The sequence below is a fragment of the Lepidochelys kempii genome, chromosome 7, assembly GCF_965140265.1.
Source record: "Lepidochelys kempii isolate rLepKem1 chromosome 7, rLepKem1.hap2, whole genome shotgun sequence".
Classification (NCBI taxonomy): Eukaryota; Metazoa; Chordata; order Testudines; family Cheloniidae; genus Lepidochelys; species Lepidochelys kempii.
The window spans coordinates 15,704,481-15,717,435 of NC_133262.1; the positions used below are offsets into that span (position 1 = coordinate 15,704,481).

The 12,955-nt window shown below is 39.9% G+C and overlaps 1 protein-coding gene across 2 annotated transcripts in view; it reads left to right on the forward strand.

Moving 5' to 3' along the window:
• Positions 1 to 12,955, forward strand: part of ITPR1 (inositol 1,4,5-trisphosphate receptor type 1) — a 247,403-nt gene that overhangs the window by 177,367 nt on the left and 57,081 nt on the right. For both annotated transcript variants that reach the window (XM_073351182.1, XM_073351183.1), the window contains 3 exons: positions 4,906 to 5,086; positions 5,722 to 5,975; positions 12,544 to 12,744. In XM_073351182.1, coding sequence (XP_073207283.1) covers positions 4,906 to 5,086; positions 5,722 to 5,975; positions 12,544 to 12,744 — 636 coding nt within the window. The remainder of the gene's footprint in view (positions 1 to 4,905; positions 5,087 to 5,721; positions 5,976 to 12,543; positions 12,745 to 12,955) is intronic.

The following is a 12,955-nucleotide window of genomic DNA, read 5'->3' on the forward strand; positions in this document are numbered from 1 at the left end:
CAATCCTTGTGATGGAGCATATTCTTGCAACATGCTTGGCTTGAATATTTTATTTTTTAAGGAGCTGCTCCTACTGAAGGGCTTGGGATGCTTGTGCAACATGGTTAAAAACAGCAAATGTGCTTTTTAAAAAGCCTAGTTGAAATTTGAAATAAAACCAACCAATTGATGGGGACCCCTGCTAGAAATGGACAGAAGGAGGAAGTGTCAAGGGAAGCAAACAGAGCCTATCTTAAAATGGGACAGGATGAGGAGCTTTCATCAATATGAGAGAGAGGTGGGTTGATATGAAAGGGGCACTCTAAGGTCAAACTCAAATGCACAGCTGCTTGTTGCTCACAAAAGCTTATGCTCAAATAAATTTGTTAGTCTCCAAGGTGCCACAAGTACTCCTTTTCTTTTTGCGAATACAGACTAACACGGCTGCTACTCTGAAACCTGCTTGTCTCAGCCATTCAGATGTGCTCATCACCTTAAGATCTAGGTGCCAAATGCTACAAGACAGTCACCTGCCAATATAAGATACAGTAATGGAATTCCTAAACAGCAGGCGGGGTGCGAATGTAGATATGAGTCAAGAAAAATCTCACAAAGGAAGTCTAATGTAGTTGTACTGTTACGGTTTTTGAAATCCAGCAGGTGCCAGCTGCTCTGCCCTTTGATAGTTGGGCATGTGAACAGCACAGGCCGGGGGTGATATGGACCCAGTGAGCTCACGTTTCTGCAGATGTGTGGACTGCCTAAATAATCTACCATGTGTTACACTTGTGCAGACATGGGTCATCCTGACATAAGCGTCCAGGTTACCAATTGTGACTGAGCTTCTCATTCCCACTTTGTCCCCGGAGTTCCAGAATATCCTACTGGAATACGCTCCCTTTTAATGAGGAAGGCAATAATACAGTACAGTCCACTGAGCTCCATACTGTGGATCACAGCTACCCACCCTATTTTTCAATCAATATGCAAGAGTCTACAGGTCCCAACTTTAAAATCCTGTCTCATGCTGAATAGTCTGGCTGACTGCTCAAGGTGGACTGTTACATGCTGAGAACTGTAGTTTGTGTGCTGTCCAGTCCTATCATAGATGAGGTTGGGTGCAGTTCGTTCCCATTTATGCAAATTAAATGCAGCCCTTGGGCTCACAGCAAGTTGCCTATGTGGCCCTAAGTTGGGCAACCAGGGCTAAACTTTCCCTCACCTTGGCTGGAGAAAACACAGATGGATCCCATCACAGCCAAAGCTATTGGCGCTTTTATGACCCTCAGGGTGACAATTCATTGTTTCTTATCTCAGAGCATTGTGCCTGAATGCATTTGTCTAGCCAACAGTCAGTCAGTCCTGTTTGCAAGTCAGAATCCTGGTGCTCTGTATCACCTGAAGGAAACCTTCATTTCTTTCAGAGGTGTTTCCATAACAATGTTAACTTTCTAACATATATGGTCCCAAACTTCTGTGAACGAGTTTTAGATTCTCTCTGTTAAAATTATCACCTACAACTACCTGCTCCAGCACAACTTGCAAAATCACACCTCTTAAAATACAGAATCTTGGTAGCTCAGCTGGCTTGGGGTTGACTCATGTGTGAAGGTGATAGGTATTCTATCGTAGATAGAACCAATCATTTTGTGACAGCCATTAAACGCACCCATGACATGCAAAAAATGCTTTATTGGAAATGTTCACTTGGCTAGTTTTTCTCTGACATGCAATGGAAAGTCTGTTAAAGCACCCGAAGAAAAAAAGCAACACTTCGGAATCTGTCAGCAAATAACCATTACCAACATGCAAAATACTTACCATGCAGTTTACAGAGAAGAAACTTTTCCTTCATCGCTCCTTTGTGTTGAAGAGGCTTTTTCTGAAGTAGAAGGTGCTTTCTACATGCAATCAACTAACACGAAACACCAGCGTGAGAGGCAGAAACTCTTATTCCTCAAACAAATTTTGTAGGCAACAGTCACCCTTTCTAAAACTGATACTTTTATTGCTTTTAAAATTTCATTAGTATTTTCTAGGTCTGATTCTTGCTTATTTGTATTAAAGTAGCAAGTAGAGCCCCCAACAAAGATCAAAGTTCTTCTGTGCTAGGCACCTACAGACACCTAGTAAGAGACAGTGCCTGCTTCAAGAGTTTACAGTCCAAATAATCAAGACTAAGGTATAGTATTCTTTGTATCTTGGACAAGTCCAAAAATCATTGTGAGGCAGCTCTTCATTATCATTTTAACTGGTCACATCAAGCAGACCAATCTGATTGGTTAGTCTAAAATACCCCATCTAAAATTAATGTTATCTACATAAATACCTCTTCTTTTAAACACACAGTCTAGGTATATGTCCAGTGGAGGGCAGGGAAGGGGTAGCTTTAAAGTCTTTAACTTAACATTTAATAAATGGCTTTTGGTCAGTGAATCATTCTGGAAATATCATTTGGGTTCATGTGTCAATTAATGCTGTTCCTATCAAAAACAGCACATTCAGAAATAATATCAAAATATGTATAAATCTTGCCATTCCAAAGGATCCCAAAACAATTCACATGCTGACCCTGGGCTCATCACAGTGCCTCTGGAACAATGTGTACCTCTCAATGTCACTAGATACTAGAAGTGTGGTGGTCACTTGTATCAAATCCTCTGCTCACCATCACTTATAGACTTTCTCATCATTACTGCTTTCCATGTTTCTCCCTGCCATTGAGTACCTAGGATCTTTCTTTGAATATTTTTTCCCCAGAGAGATTAGCATGCTTTTTTCCAGGCTGAATCTCCATTTCCCCCCTATTTCTAATCTCTTTAGGGGCCTGTTGATTAATCTTGACTTACTTATACTTAACACCTTCTATAATAATGTAATTTGCAAATATCATGAACATGTTGAGCTGTTTGCTAATGATCTGGAAAGGGAATACATCTTAAATAGGATGGAACCTAAGACCAGACCCTGTGGTTACCTGATTTTTCCATGTGCAGCCCCAAGTTTTAAAATTGGCTGTTCATCTTTCCCTTTGTTTATGTCCGGTTACTCAGCCTAAGACACTGTGGTAATGGTTCTGCAACTTTCCACTTCCTGTCCCCATCCCTAGTCCTCCCTTCATATTTTAGATAAGTTAAACCCTATCCCCAGCAAAGTTACTGCTACTAATTAGGTGTTCAAATTTCTATTCAGCCTCTTGGCACTTAACACCAAATCTGAATGGACATATGTAAAGAAGGGAAACAATACTTTCAAAGCAAAGCCTGTCTAACAGAGGTGTTTAACACCAGTATATACTGTAATATACTATGCGTATGCTCAAGGACAGCATTTTAAAAAAGAAAACCCCAGCTCAGTCCTTGACTAGCTTCTCCATAAATGGCTTTTAAAAAAAATTATCTGTAGGTTAAAAACATTCCTATGTGTTACTGAAGTTAATTGTCTGTGGCAACTGGTTTAACTGGTTTTCAGAATGTAGTTCACAATTTCTCCCAGAGGTTTGCTTCTGTGTGGGATGGTCTGTATTGTCCTGTATTCCTGGTAGATTAATTCAGTGTAATGAAGTCAATATTATCTTAGTTTCTTATTTGTCCCCTTCTAGCAATTATTTGACAGACCTATTGGTTATAGTTGAGTATAAAATCTGCCTGGTAAACTAAGATTTTGTGGAGGTGGTTTTGTTGTTTTATCCATTTTTAAAATTACTTTGTTCTGTTTTTTCTCGGCCAACTAATTCCCTCCAACTAGAGGAAATTAAGGCCTTCCTGGTTTGGTAGAGACTGCTCCAAATTTCCTGGGGTCTCATGTAGGTATCAGCCACCGGGTTTCAATAGTAGCACTCCCACGGTAATCAAAGAGGTAACATTATTCGTCTTTCAAAGTAAGTCCCTCTGCTACTGTTCTAACCAGAACTGCCAGAGAGGGAGTGATCAAAGACAGATGTTCCAAGGATTGCCTTGTGTAGTCTGTTTCTCAGAGCAGCATGCAAGATATATTGCCATTCCCATTTTTAATTTGTCTTTTCAATAAATTGGACTTCGTCCCTATTCATCAAGGGAAGCTTTTGGATCATGAGCCGCTACAGAATGCTAACTAATTTCATAATACTCCTGCATAAGGTGACCCACTTACAAGTTCATCCTCCAGTCGTGTGTAAGCTCTGATCCTGATTTATGTAACCTTTCATCAGAAATTGTCTGATCACTCACTGTGTTGGCACCTTGTGAGCTGTATATGATTTGCATTCTCAGTCTCAGGGAAAAAATTGTCCGTCTACATGTATGGACAGAAAAACACATGAACAACAAATATTAAAAACTGGTTAATACTTTGAACTTTTTTGTTGCTTCTAAAGTTATGTTATATATATATAATCTATTTTAAATCGGTCTGCAGCAGACAGGTCGAAGCACAGAAACTCCAAATTGGGGAGAAAAAAAAACCTTTGTCCTGTTTGTACATTTTAGGGATCTGAGATTAGTGTTGAATGTTAAACCTATGAGTCATGATCATTTTGACTCAACAGGGAGAGCAGGAAGCATAGTGTTATCTGTATATTTCATTGCTAATGTTTGGCTTCTATGAGCTGAGACCCAAATATGTATAAAGATATCCCATTGTGCTTACCTGGAAGGTACAAGGAGAAGTGTGCCATATAAATGTACAGGGGATAACATGATCAATTGCACTATCTTTTTTAAAAGTATATTTGGAAATATTAATAACAAAGCTAATGTAACTGAGATACATTCTTGGACTCCTTAACTAGAAGATCTAGTCTTCGTTCCTCTAGGGTTCTGTCTGTGCTGAAAGCTAGTTAAATTTTTAGTCCTTCAATCCATAGTGCACAGGATATAAGGGCAGGTGAAATAATTTCTTGTCTCAAGTCTCTGTATAAAATATATACTTGTTCCATTTCTTTGGTAGCATTCGTTCTTCTGCCGACTAACAGAAGATAAGAAATCTGAAAAGTTCTTTAAGGTTTTCTATGACCGCATGAAGGTGGCACAACAAGAAATCAAGGCTACAGTCACAGTAAACACCAGTGACTTGGGAAATAAAAAGAAAGATGAGGACTCAGACAGAGATGCACCAGTTAGGAAAAGAGGTAAATCTCCAATTTTTTGCTTTGAAAAGTGACATGGGAGCAAGGCACTGTCTTTATTGAACTCCTTGTGACTGATGCAGTAATGCTCTGATCCACAGAGCAAAGTTAAGAGATCAGTGACATCCTGCCTTGGGATTTCAAGAGCAGCATTCTCTCTCCATCCATTTGTGAGATTGTACTATTGAAATGATTAAATGTATTTGAGATGGGACTCTTCCAACTTGTCTAGCCTGAGATGGTGCCTAAATCTGATTGATAGTAATGACCCTGTAGGTTATGGTCAGTGCCTTTCTAACAGTAGCCCAGGACTGGAAAAATAGCTTCTTACACAACAGGTCTTCTAAAACTCCTAATGGTGTTATACGCTTGTGACCTGTTCCCTAACAGGCTAATATAAGGATTAAAAACTTCACTGTGATTTGTTGAAAAGTGTGAAAAGGGTAACAGGCTATCATGCTAACCCCAGCCTCTTGCATTGTACTAAATATACTTGTTGAAAAGGATCTGAAGATGGTTAGCTGGTCTGGGTGCCAAACTTTAATAGGAAATGTGTGAATGGATTTTTTTTCCCTAATTCTTTTGTTCAGATTACCAGGTGGAAGGTCTTTCATATGTTCCATTCTCATGTATTCTAGTGAAAGAGCCCACAACCCAAATTACAGAGGAGGTCCGGGATCAGTTGCTAGAGGCCTCTGCTGCTACAAGAAAGGCTTATAATACGTACAGGCGGGACGCTGATCCTGATGACCATTATTCAGCTGCGGATGGAGCCCAGCCTGCACCAGACAAGAACAAAGATGACTTGGAAATGAGCGCTGTGATTACAATAATGCAGCCCATTCTTCGTTTCTTACAGCTACTCTGTGAAAACCACAACCGGGATCTGCAGGTACCATAGGCAGATGTGCATGTTGAGTTAAGTCATTGTTATCACATCAACCTCTCTAGTCTGTGCCACTTTCCCAGGACAGCCTCAGTTGACCTAAGAGAACCATGCATGTCCTAGTCTCTTTCAAATCCCAACCAACGGGCTGTTTTGTGGATTGCTTGACACAAACTGTGCTGCAATGAAGTCTGTCCATGGCCGCCACCTATGGCGAGAAGGCACTTTCTCCTCTCTCCCTGGCTCTGTCCTGGCCCCAACTCCTAGTGTCCAACATTCACTGGTTTAAGGAACAGCAGCCTTGAAATTCATTCAAAAAATAACCATCTTGTGTAAAATTTAGAATATGTATTTAAACAGAGCAAGCACTGATTCTAGGTCAGGGTTTATTGCTCTTTTTATGAGAGGCGGGAGAAATGTAATGGGGAGATGTGCATCCAGGAGAGCAATTAGACTATTGAAACCCCGATCCAGCATATTACTCAAGCATGTGCTTAATTTTCAGTATTTGAGTAATCTCATTGACTCCAATGGAATTATTCATGCGCTTAAAGTTGAGCATGTGACTGAGTAATTAGCTGGAGTGGGTCTGAAATGTGTACCTTAGTAATCTTATCCAGTGCATCTAGTCCTACAGAGAGATGGTTCTTGTTTACAGATTGACTGACTGTAATTAACATGATTCTTGTTCAGCATTACTACAGCTAGTGGCTTAGAATTGAATGTAAATCAGGGTATAGTATATACTAATTGTCTTCATAAAGGAGGAATAATTGCCTTAATTGCATTATTATTATTCTCTATTCTAGAACTGTAAGACCTTGCACGAGTGCTTTTTAGACCTGCCGAATCAATTCCGTTGAACTTGAATGCCTGGTTGCTGGCAATATTTTAAATCAAATCTGTTTGTTAATATTCTGTGATGTGAGCCTGCTATCCTTGAACATTTTGTAATTATAGTGGCTACTTATATGCTGGGCTGTTTCTTATTTTTTCCCCAGACTACTCCAGCTTTGTCTTGTAAAACAATTTTCATACCTTTAGCATCCTTGGGGATAAGTAGGGTGGCAGTTTTATGGGGTAATAATCCAGCCCACACACAGGATCTCTTTTGTGCTACAGTCTTCCACTAGGCACTTAAAGCTATCGAAGAGAAATTGACTGTGAGCCAATACAGAAACTTTTTGGATGGTGCTGCCTACACTGCTCACCATCCTGAACAATTGAATTCCATGAGCAGCAGGTTGTTGCATTCTGCTACAGGAGAGGGAATTAAATTAGAGGTGAGAAAAGCACTATTTCAAATATAATCCTATTACTTGTTAGCTGCCCCAATAGTCCCCTTTCTCCCATGGTCCCAAAGGGGTAGTTTATGCTGGTCTAGCTTTAAGAACTGTCACAAATATAGAATATTGACAGAAGGCCATAACGTGACTCCCTACTAATATTGCCAGCTGGATGGCTCTTTACAGGAAGAGTAACAAGGATCTCGTGTCTTCCAGTTTGCCATAAATCAATTTGCATGGAGCCTTTGAGTTTTAATACTTACAGCTTTACATCCAGCAGGTATCTACCAAACATTTTTACAAGCCCTTAACAATTGAGTGCTCATTTGACGATGAGCAAATATAGGAACTTGCGAGTCACTGCTGCTGTTGTTGTTGTCATCCTTTGTGACTTAAGATGATGCATTGCTGTAAGGCTCTATAGAAGAGTATGCTCTTCAAATTAGGAGGAAACCCTTGCAAAATGATCTATGGGATCCCAACGCTGCTCAGTCACTTATCAGTCTACTCCTAGTTTCTGAAATAAAATTGCAGATTGCACCAAATTGTCTATATTTAGTCTCTTCCACTTGTACACTCTTGAAGGTACATCTATTGAATCCATCTGTATTGTTCTATTCACAACAATGAGGGAGGAACTATTAATTGAATATATATTTAGCATGGCCTTGCTATCCATTTAAGACCCTGCAGGACTTGGTTGCCTGTGGCATGCTTTGGATTACTTCTCATTTCTCTCCATTTTTCTTTCTGCACTCCAAAGTTATTGACACACTTCTAAGATTTACTCTAGATTTCCAATTAGACCAGTTCTTTTTGGTATATCACTGTGCCAGTTATAAGAGCTCTGCCTTTTAAACAAAGTTGGAATAGCTTTGAATTGCTGAGCTGACTGTAGGCAGTCTGTAATCTGTCTTTGGCTCAAGATCAAGACTGTATCATTCAATTTTATTGTAAGGGTAGCTCAGCAGTGAGGAGTCCCTGCTATATCCTGTGCATCTGTTAATTTATATATTTTTGCTGAAGTTGAAAATGTAAAGATGTTTTAACTACTTCCCATATCCCTATATTGTAAGTGTCCCCTATTAAGCCATCCCATCACCCTCCTCCCCCTGTTTTTTGGTGTTTTTTTTGGGCAAAGATTCTTTATTGAAAGATTACATAACATGCTAGATACAATTATCATGGCCCACATTATGGAGGGAAGGTGGAAGTCAGTGGAATTTCCTTCATACGTCTTTCCTATATTTTCTCATCCTGCATAAAACTGCTACTTATAATTACTTTCATAAGATGAACACAGTGACAATATAAACAAAAAAATCATTCAGGAAACTTCTGACTATAAACAAAAGAAATGGGCATACTCTCAAAAGTGAAGATCACCAGGGTTGGTGGCCCATTAAGGAAAGGGAAGAATCCTTTGCTTCTGTGCAGACAGGCTGATCTATCATCATATACAATCTTTAGATTTCAGCAGATAGGTATAGAAACATCATATTGAGGGAAATATATTATTACCCCTATCCATTTTCCTGTTACCAAGTCAGGTGTTTCTCTCCTGTGAGATTTAAATATTGCGTTAATTGTTTTCTCTGGAGAGCCACACTCAGAGAGGGTCTGAGTCCATAGATTGAATGTTGCTTTTTCACAAAAAGCAGGAATAATCATGTTTTCCCCCCAATATCTTTATTTTCTTACTCATTCCGAATCCTAGGAGGCATACCATAGGAACTGATTATTCATTATAAGTTACACATGCTGCAGGATAGTAATGCAATAAATTTGAACAATAAGATGCTACAAGAGCATATAGATTCATAGGTTCCAAAAGCAATAAGGCACCATTGTGATCATCTAGTCTGATCTCTTATATACGACAGGTCATCGAACTTCCCCTGAATAATTCCTAGAGCGTATCTAGGAGGCTGTCAAGGCTGATTCCCCACTCTGGTACTTTCAGTGCAGAAGATGGGGGCCCACAACAATTCTAAACATTAATACTGGCCACTCCAGGCTGGTATTAAACTCCCAAGGTTACAGTTTTTTTCGGACCTTGGGTGGGTAGATGCTGCCACCACCCACGTGCAAATAAAATCCCTTTAAACCCAGGAAGGCGCACTTGGGAATTCTTCCCTGTATGGTACCTTCAAGCCCTTTCACCCCCCTCTTCGGGGAAGAAAACAAAGGAAATCAGCTGTTACCACCAGCTAATTAAACAACATATGCACAAACCTCTTAGGACACAAAAACCCAATCCTGTTCTCAAAAGGTAAATTGTATTAAAAACAAAAAGAAACAAAATACGTCTGGAACTTGGACTATTGCTAGACAGACAAAAGGGGAGTCTTGTTTCAATTTTAAAAAGTTCTAGCCTTCCCATTGGCTCATTTGGCCAGGTGCCCACTCACTTCCTTTTACCTATGCATGCAGTTAGACTTTTTAACCCTTTACAGGTAAAGCAAGTAGAGAACCGCTACCATGAGGGATTTTATAGGTGTATATTAGGATTAACTTTTATTTGATAGATTGAAAGCAGTTGTCTGTATCACATGAAGAACTGCGACTTTCAGATCTGATTGCTAGCAGAGAAGACTCATTTCAAAGGGTGCCTTTCCTAGGAATAGTCTTTTTCCTTCTGTATTTTCCCATTATGAAGTTTGTCCTTCAGAGATCAGCTGCTATGTGTGTATACACACATCCTGGAGATTGCCCTAAATTTGGAAGCTTCAAAAGCTATGGTGCCCTCAGTGTGCAACGGGCTTTATTCATCCTAGCTCAGAGGGAATAATTCTCACCCCAATACTCTGAAAATAGCTGAGCTTGGCTTTTTTACTGTTTCTCCAGGTCAGGTCCCATCTTGATTAAGAGATCTGTATTTACAAACAAGATCTCTGACATCCTGGTATACATTTATGAGATGTTTAGAGGCAATTCCATGCAGACACAGCTTAGCCAATCCACATTGCAGCTACCCATCTCTATCTAGATATCTGTTCCAAAACTGGTGTAAATGATGCTGCATAAAATGTGTAATAAAATCAATTAAGACCAAACATCCAGTTGTAGAACTAGGTAAGCCTTCAGTGGTTAGTTCTGGGAGAGGAGTGATGAGGGGTAAGATGGAAAAACAAGATCCATTGCTGTTGAATTCCCAGAGGAACATAGAAATCCCCTCTTCTAATATTTAAAGGTGCCCATCTTCTGCATGGCTTGCGGCATTCCCTGCTGGCCTTGGTAGTTGTGGGATTTAATTATTTTTGCTTTTGGCTTCCTGCCATGGACCAAGTTATCTAGTGTGTTTATTCTGTGTTAAATGTTCATGAGTAAATTTTTAAGGTGGTTTGGATCCATGTCTCTGAAGAAGACCAGATCTTTGCTGTCCATATCTTCAGGTAGCCTGACAGAAAGAATATTCTTTTTTTCTTTTTTGTTGTTGTGGTCGTTGTCCTTTGGTTTTCTAAGTGTTCTGCAAATGATTCTGGGTCTCTCTCATAGCCTTTTCTAGCTGCGTAGTCCTGTGGACTTGAGCCTAGTCTCATCCTTACTGTCTAACAGTTTCTGTTAACATCTTCACTAACCCAAGAGTTGTGTCCCCCACTACTTGTATTCTGCCACCTATTTTAGCTCCTAGGTTAAAGACCTTGGCCTATAGCTTGACTGAGACTTCAGTGGAGATTTCTTGATCAGGCAATATGCCACTATGGCCATAGGAGTTTAGTCTTCCATAAGTTTGCATTCAACCTGTATAATCATATATTGTTTTCTCTTTTGTTCCTATTACTCTTGCTGTCTCTGGGCTAAAAATCCTGTAGAGACATTCTAATGCTATTCGCAGCTTCTAGAAAATGGAAGGATTAAATCCCCTTCCCCTGAGAGATTTTCCTGCCAGTGGAAGTATTTGTTTCAGAGCTGCTTTTTTTTTCTTTTTGGAAGCTCTGATCTCTGTAGCCTCCAACCTTTTTTCACTGCCTGGAAAACTAATCAAAAGTCAAGATATTAAATGAGCAATCAGGTGAAGTACACTGAATCATTGTCACTTTTAATCCTCATTCATCTTCAGTGCTTTCCTTTTTAGCTTAGCCTTCTATTGAATCTGGCAACATTTCAGTCTCTTTGCCTTAAAAAGAAAGTCATTAGACAATCACTAGAAGAAGTCAGTTGGCAACAGTGCTCTGCAAGCTTGTAGACAAGAGACCTTGCGTGTTCCAAAGTCCAATACGTTCTGTTCCTCTAATACCTTTTTTGCAGGGGTGTGGGGGAGGTTGGCCTTTGAAGTCAGGTGTTGTATAACTCATTAGAAGCAGGCTAGATGGGAAGTGTCATGCTGAAACTTCTAGGAAAAAACAGTGGGGTTGTCAGTTCCTCTTTACAGAATGCCACTGGGAATGTACTGACAAATACTGTTGCGTCACTGGGAAATTATTTTTCAGTAATTGATCCTCTTCAATCAAGTATTTCCAAGGGGGAAGCCTTGGAATACATAAAAGATCAAGCATATTTAACCCATGCTGTTAACGACATGTGACATGTCGTTGCAAGAACTGTTCCTACAGTTTCAAGCTATAATTACATTGGAAGAAGTGGAACTGAGAAAATTATATTTGAAGTTGCCTTTCTCCAGGAGTTGCAGTCAGGTGTCTCTTTGACACTTGCATATGGTGATATGAAACCCAGAACTAGAGAATTGCTTTCTCTCCACTCATAGAATCATAGAATATCAGGGTTGGAAGGGACCTCAGGAGGTCATCTAGTCCAACCCCTTGCTCAAAGCAGGAGCAATCCCCAATTTTTGCCCCAAATCGCTAAATGGCCCCCTCAAGGATTGAACTCACAACCCTGGGTTTAGCAGGCCAATGCTCAAACCACTGAGCTATGGTCTTTTGTGTGGAGAGAGATTCTTCTCTGATTGTTTGTGGGGGAAATATGATGATGAATGACAGTTTTCTTAGATCTGTATGGTCCATAGAATCAAGTGTATCCAACATTCTGCATTCTCTTCTAGCACATCACACATTACTGTATTGCCAGCAGGCCATGAGAGAGAAAGTGAGCGAGAGCAGTGCATTCAAAGAAAGTGAAAGAAGTTGTACAATTGTACAAGAAACAAAGCTATCTTTAAATCCTAAAAGATAGCTTTTTCTGAGAGGCATTTCTGTTATGCAACTATACTAAAAATTAGCATTGACAGCACAAGGTGTAAACTTAAATCCAATGAATCTAGTAAAATATTACACTCTAAAGTTTTTTATATGTTGTTGTTTTTCTTCTTTGACACTTAACTACAGAACTTCCTACGCTGTCAAAACAACAAAACTAACTATAACTTGGTGTGTGAGACTCTGCAGTTTCTGGACTGTATCTGTGGAAGCACGACTGGAGGACTTGGGCTTCTTGGTCTGTATATAAATGAGAAAAACGTAGCACTGATCAACCAGACACTGGAAAGTTTGACCGAGTACTGTCAGGGACCATGCCATGAAAACCAGGTAATGTGGCCACAGCCACAGAAAGAATGACCCATCCTCCACACGCATGTGATGTTTGTGCTGCAGCACTTATGCCCCCAAATCCATTACATGGGCTATACATTCCATTGTGATGCCGTCCATATTGCTCACCTGACCATGGTGATATTTAACTATGACCTTATCAAGATTTATTTCTCTATGTACAGGGCTCACTGTCTTCTCCTCCTCC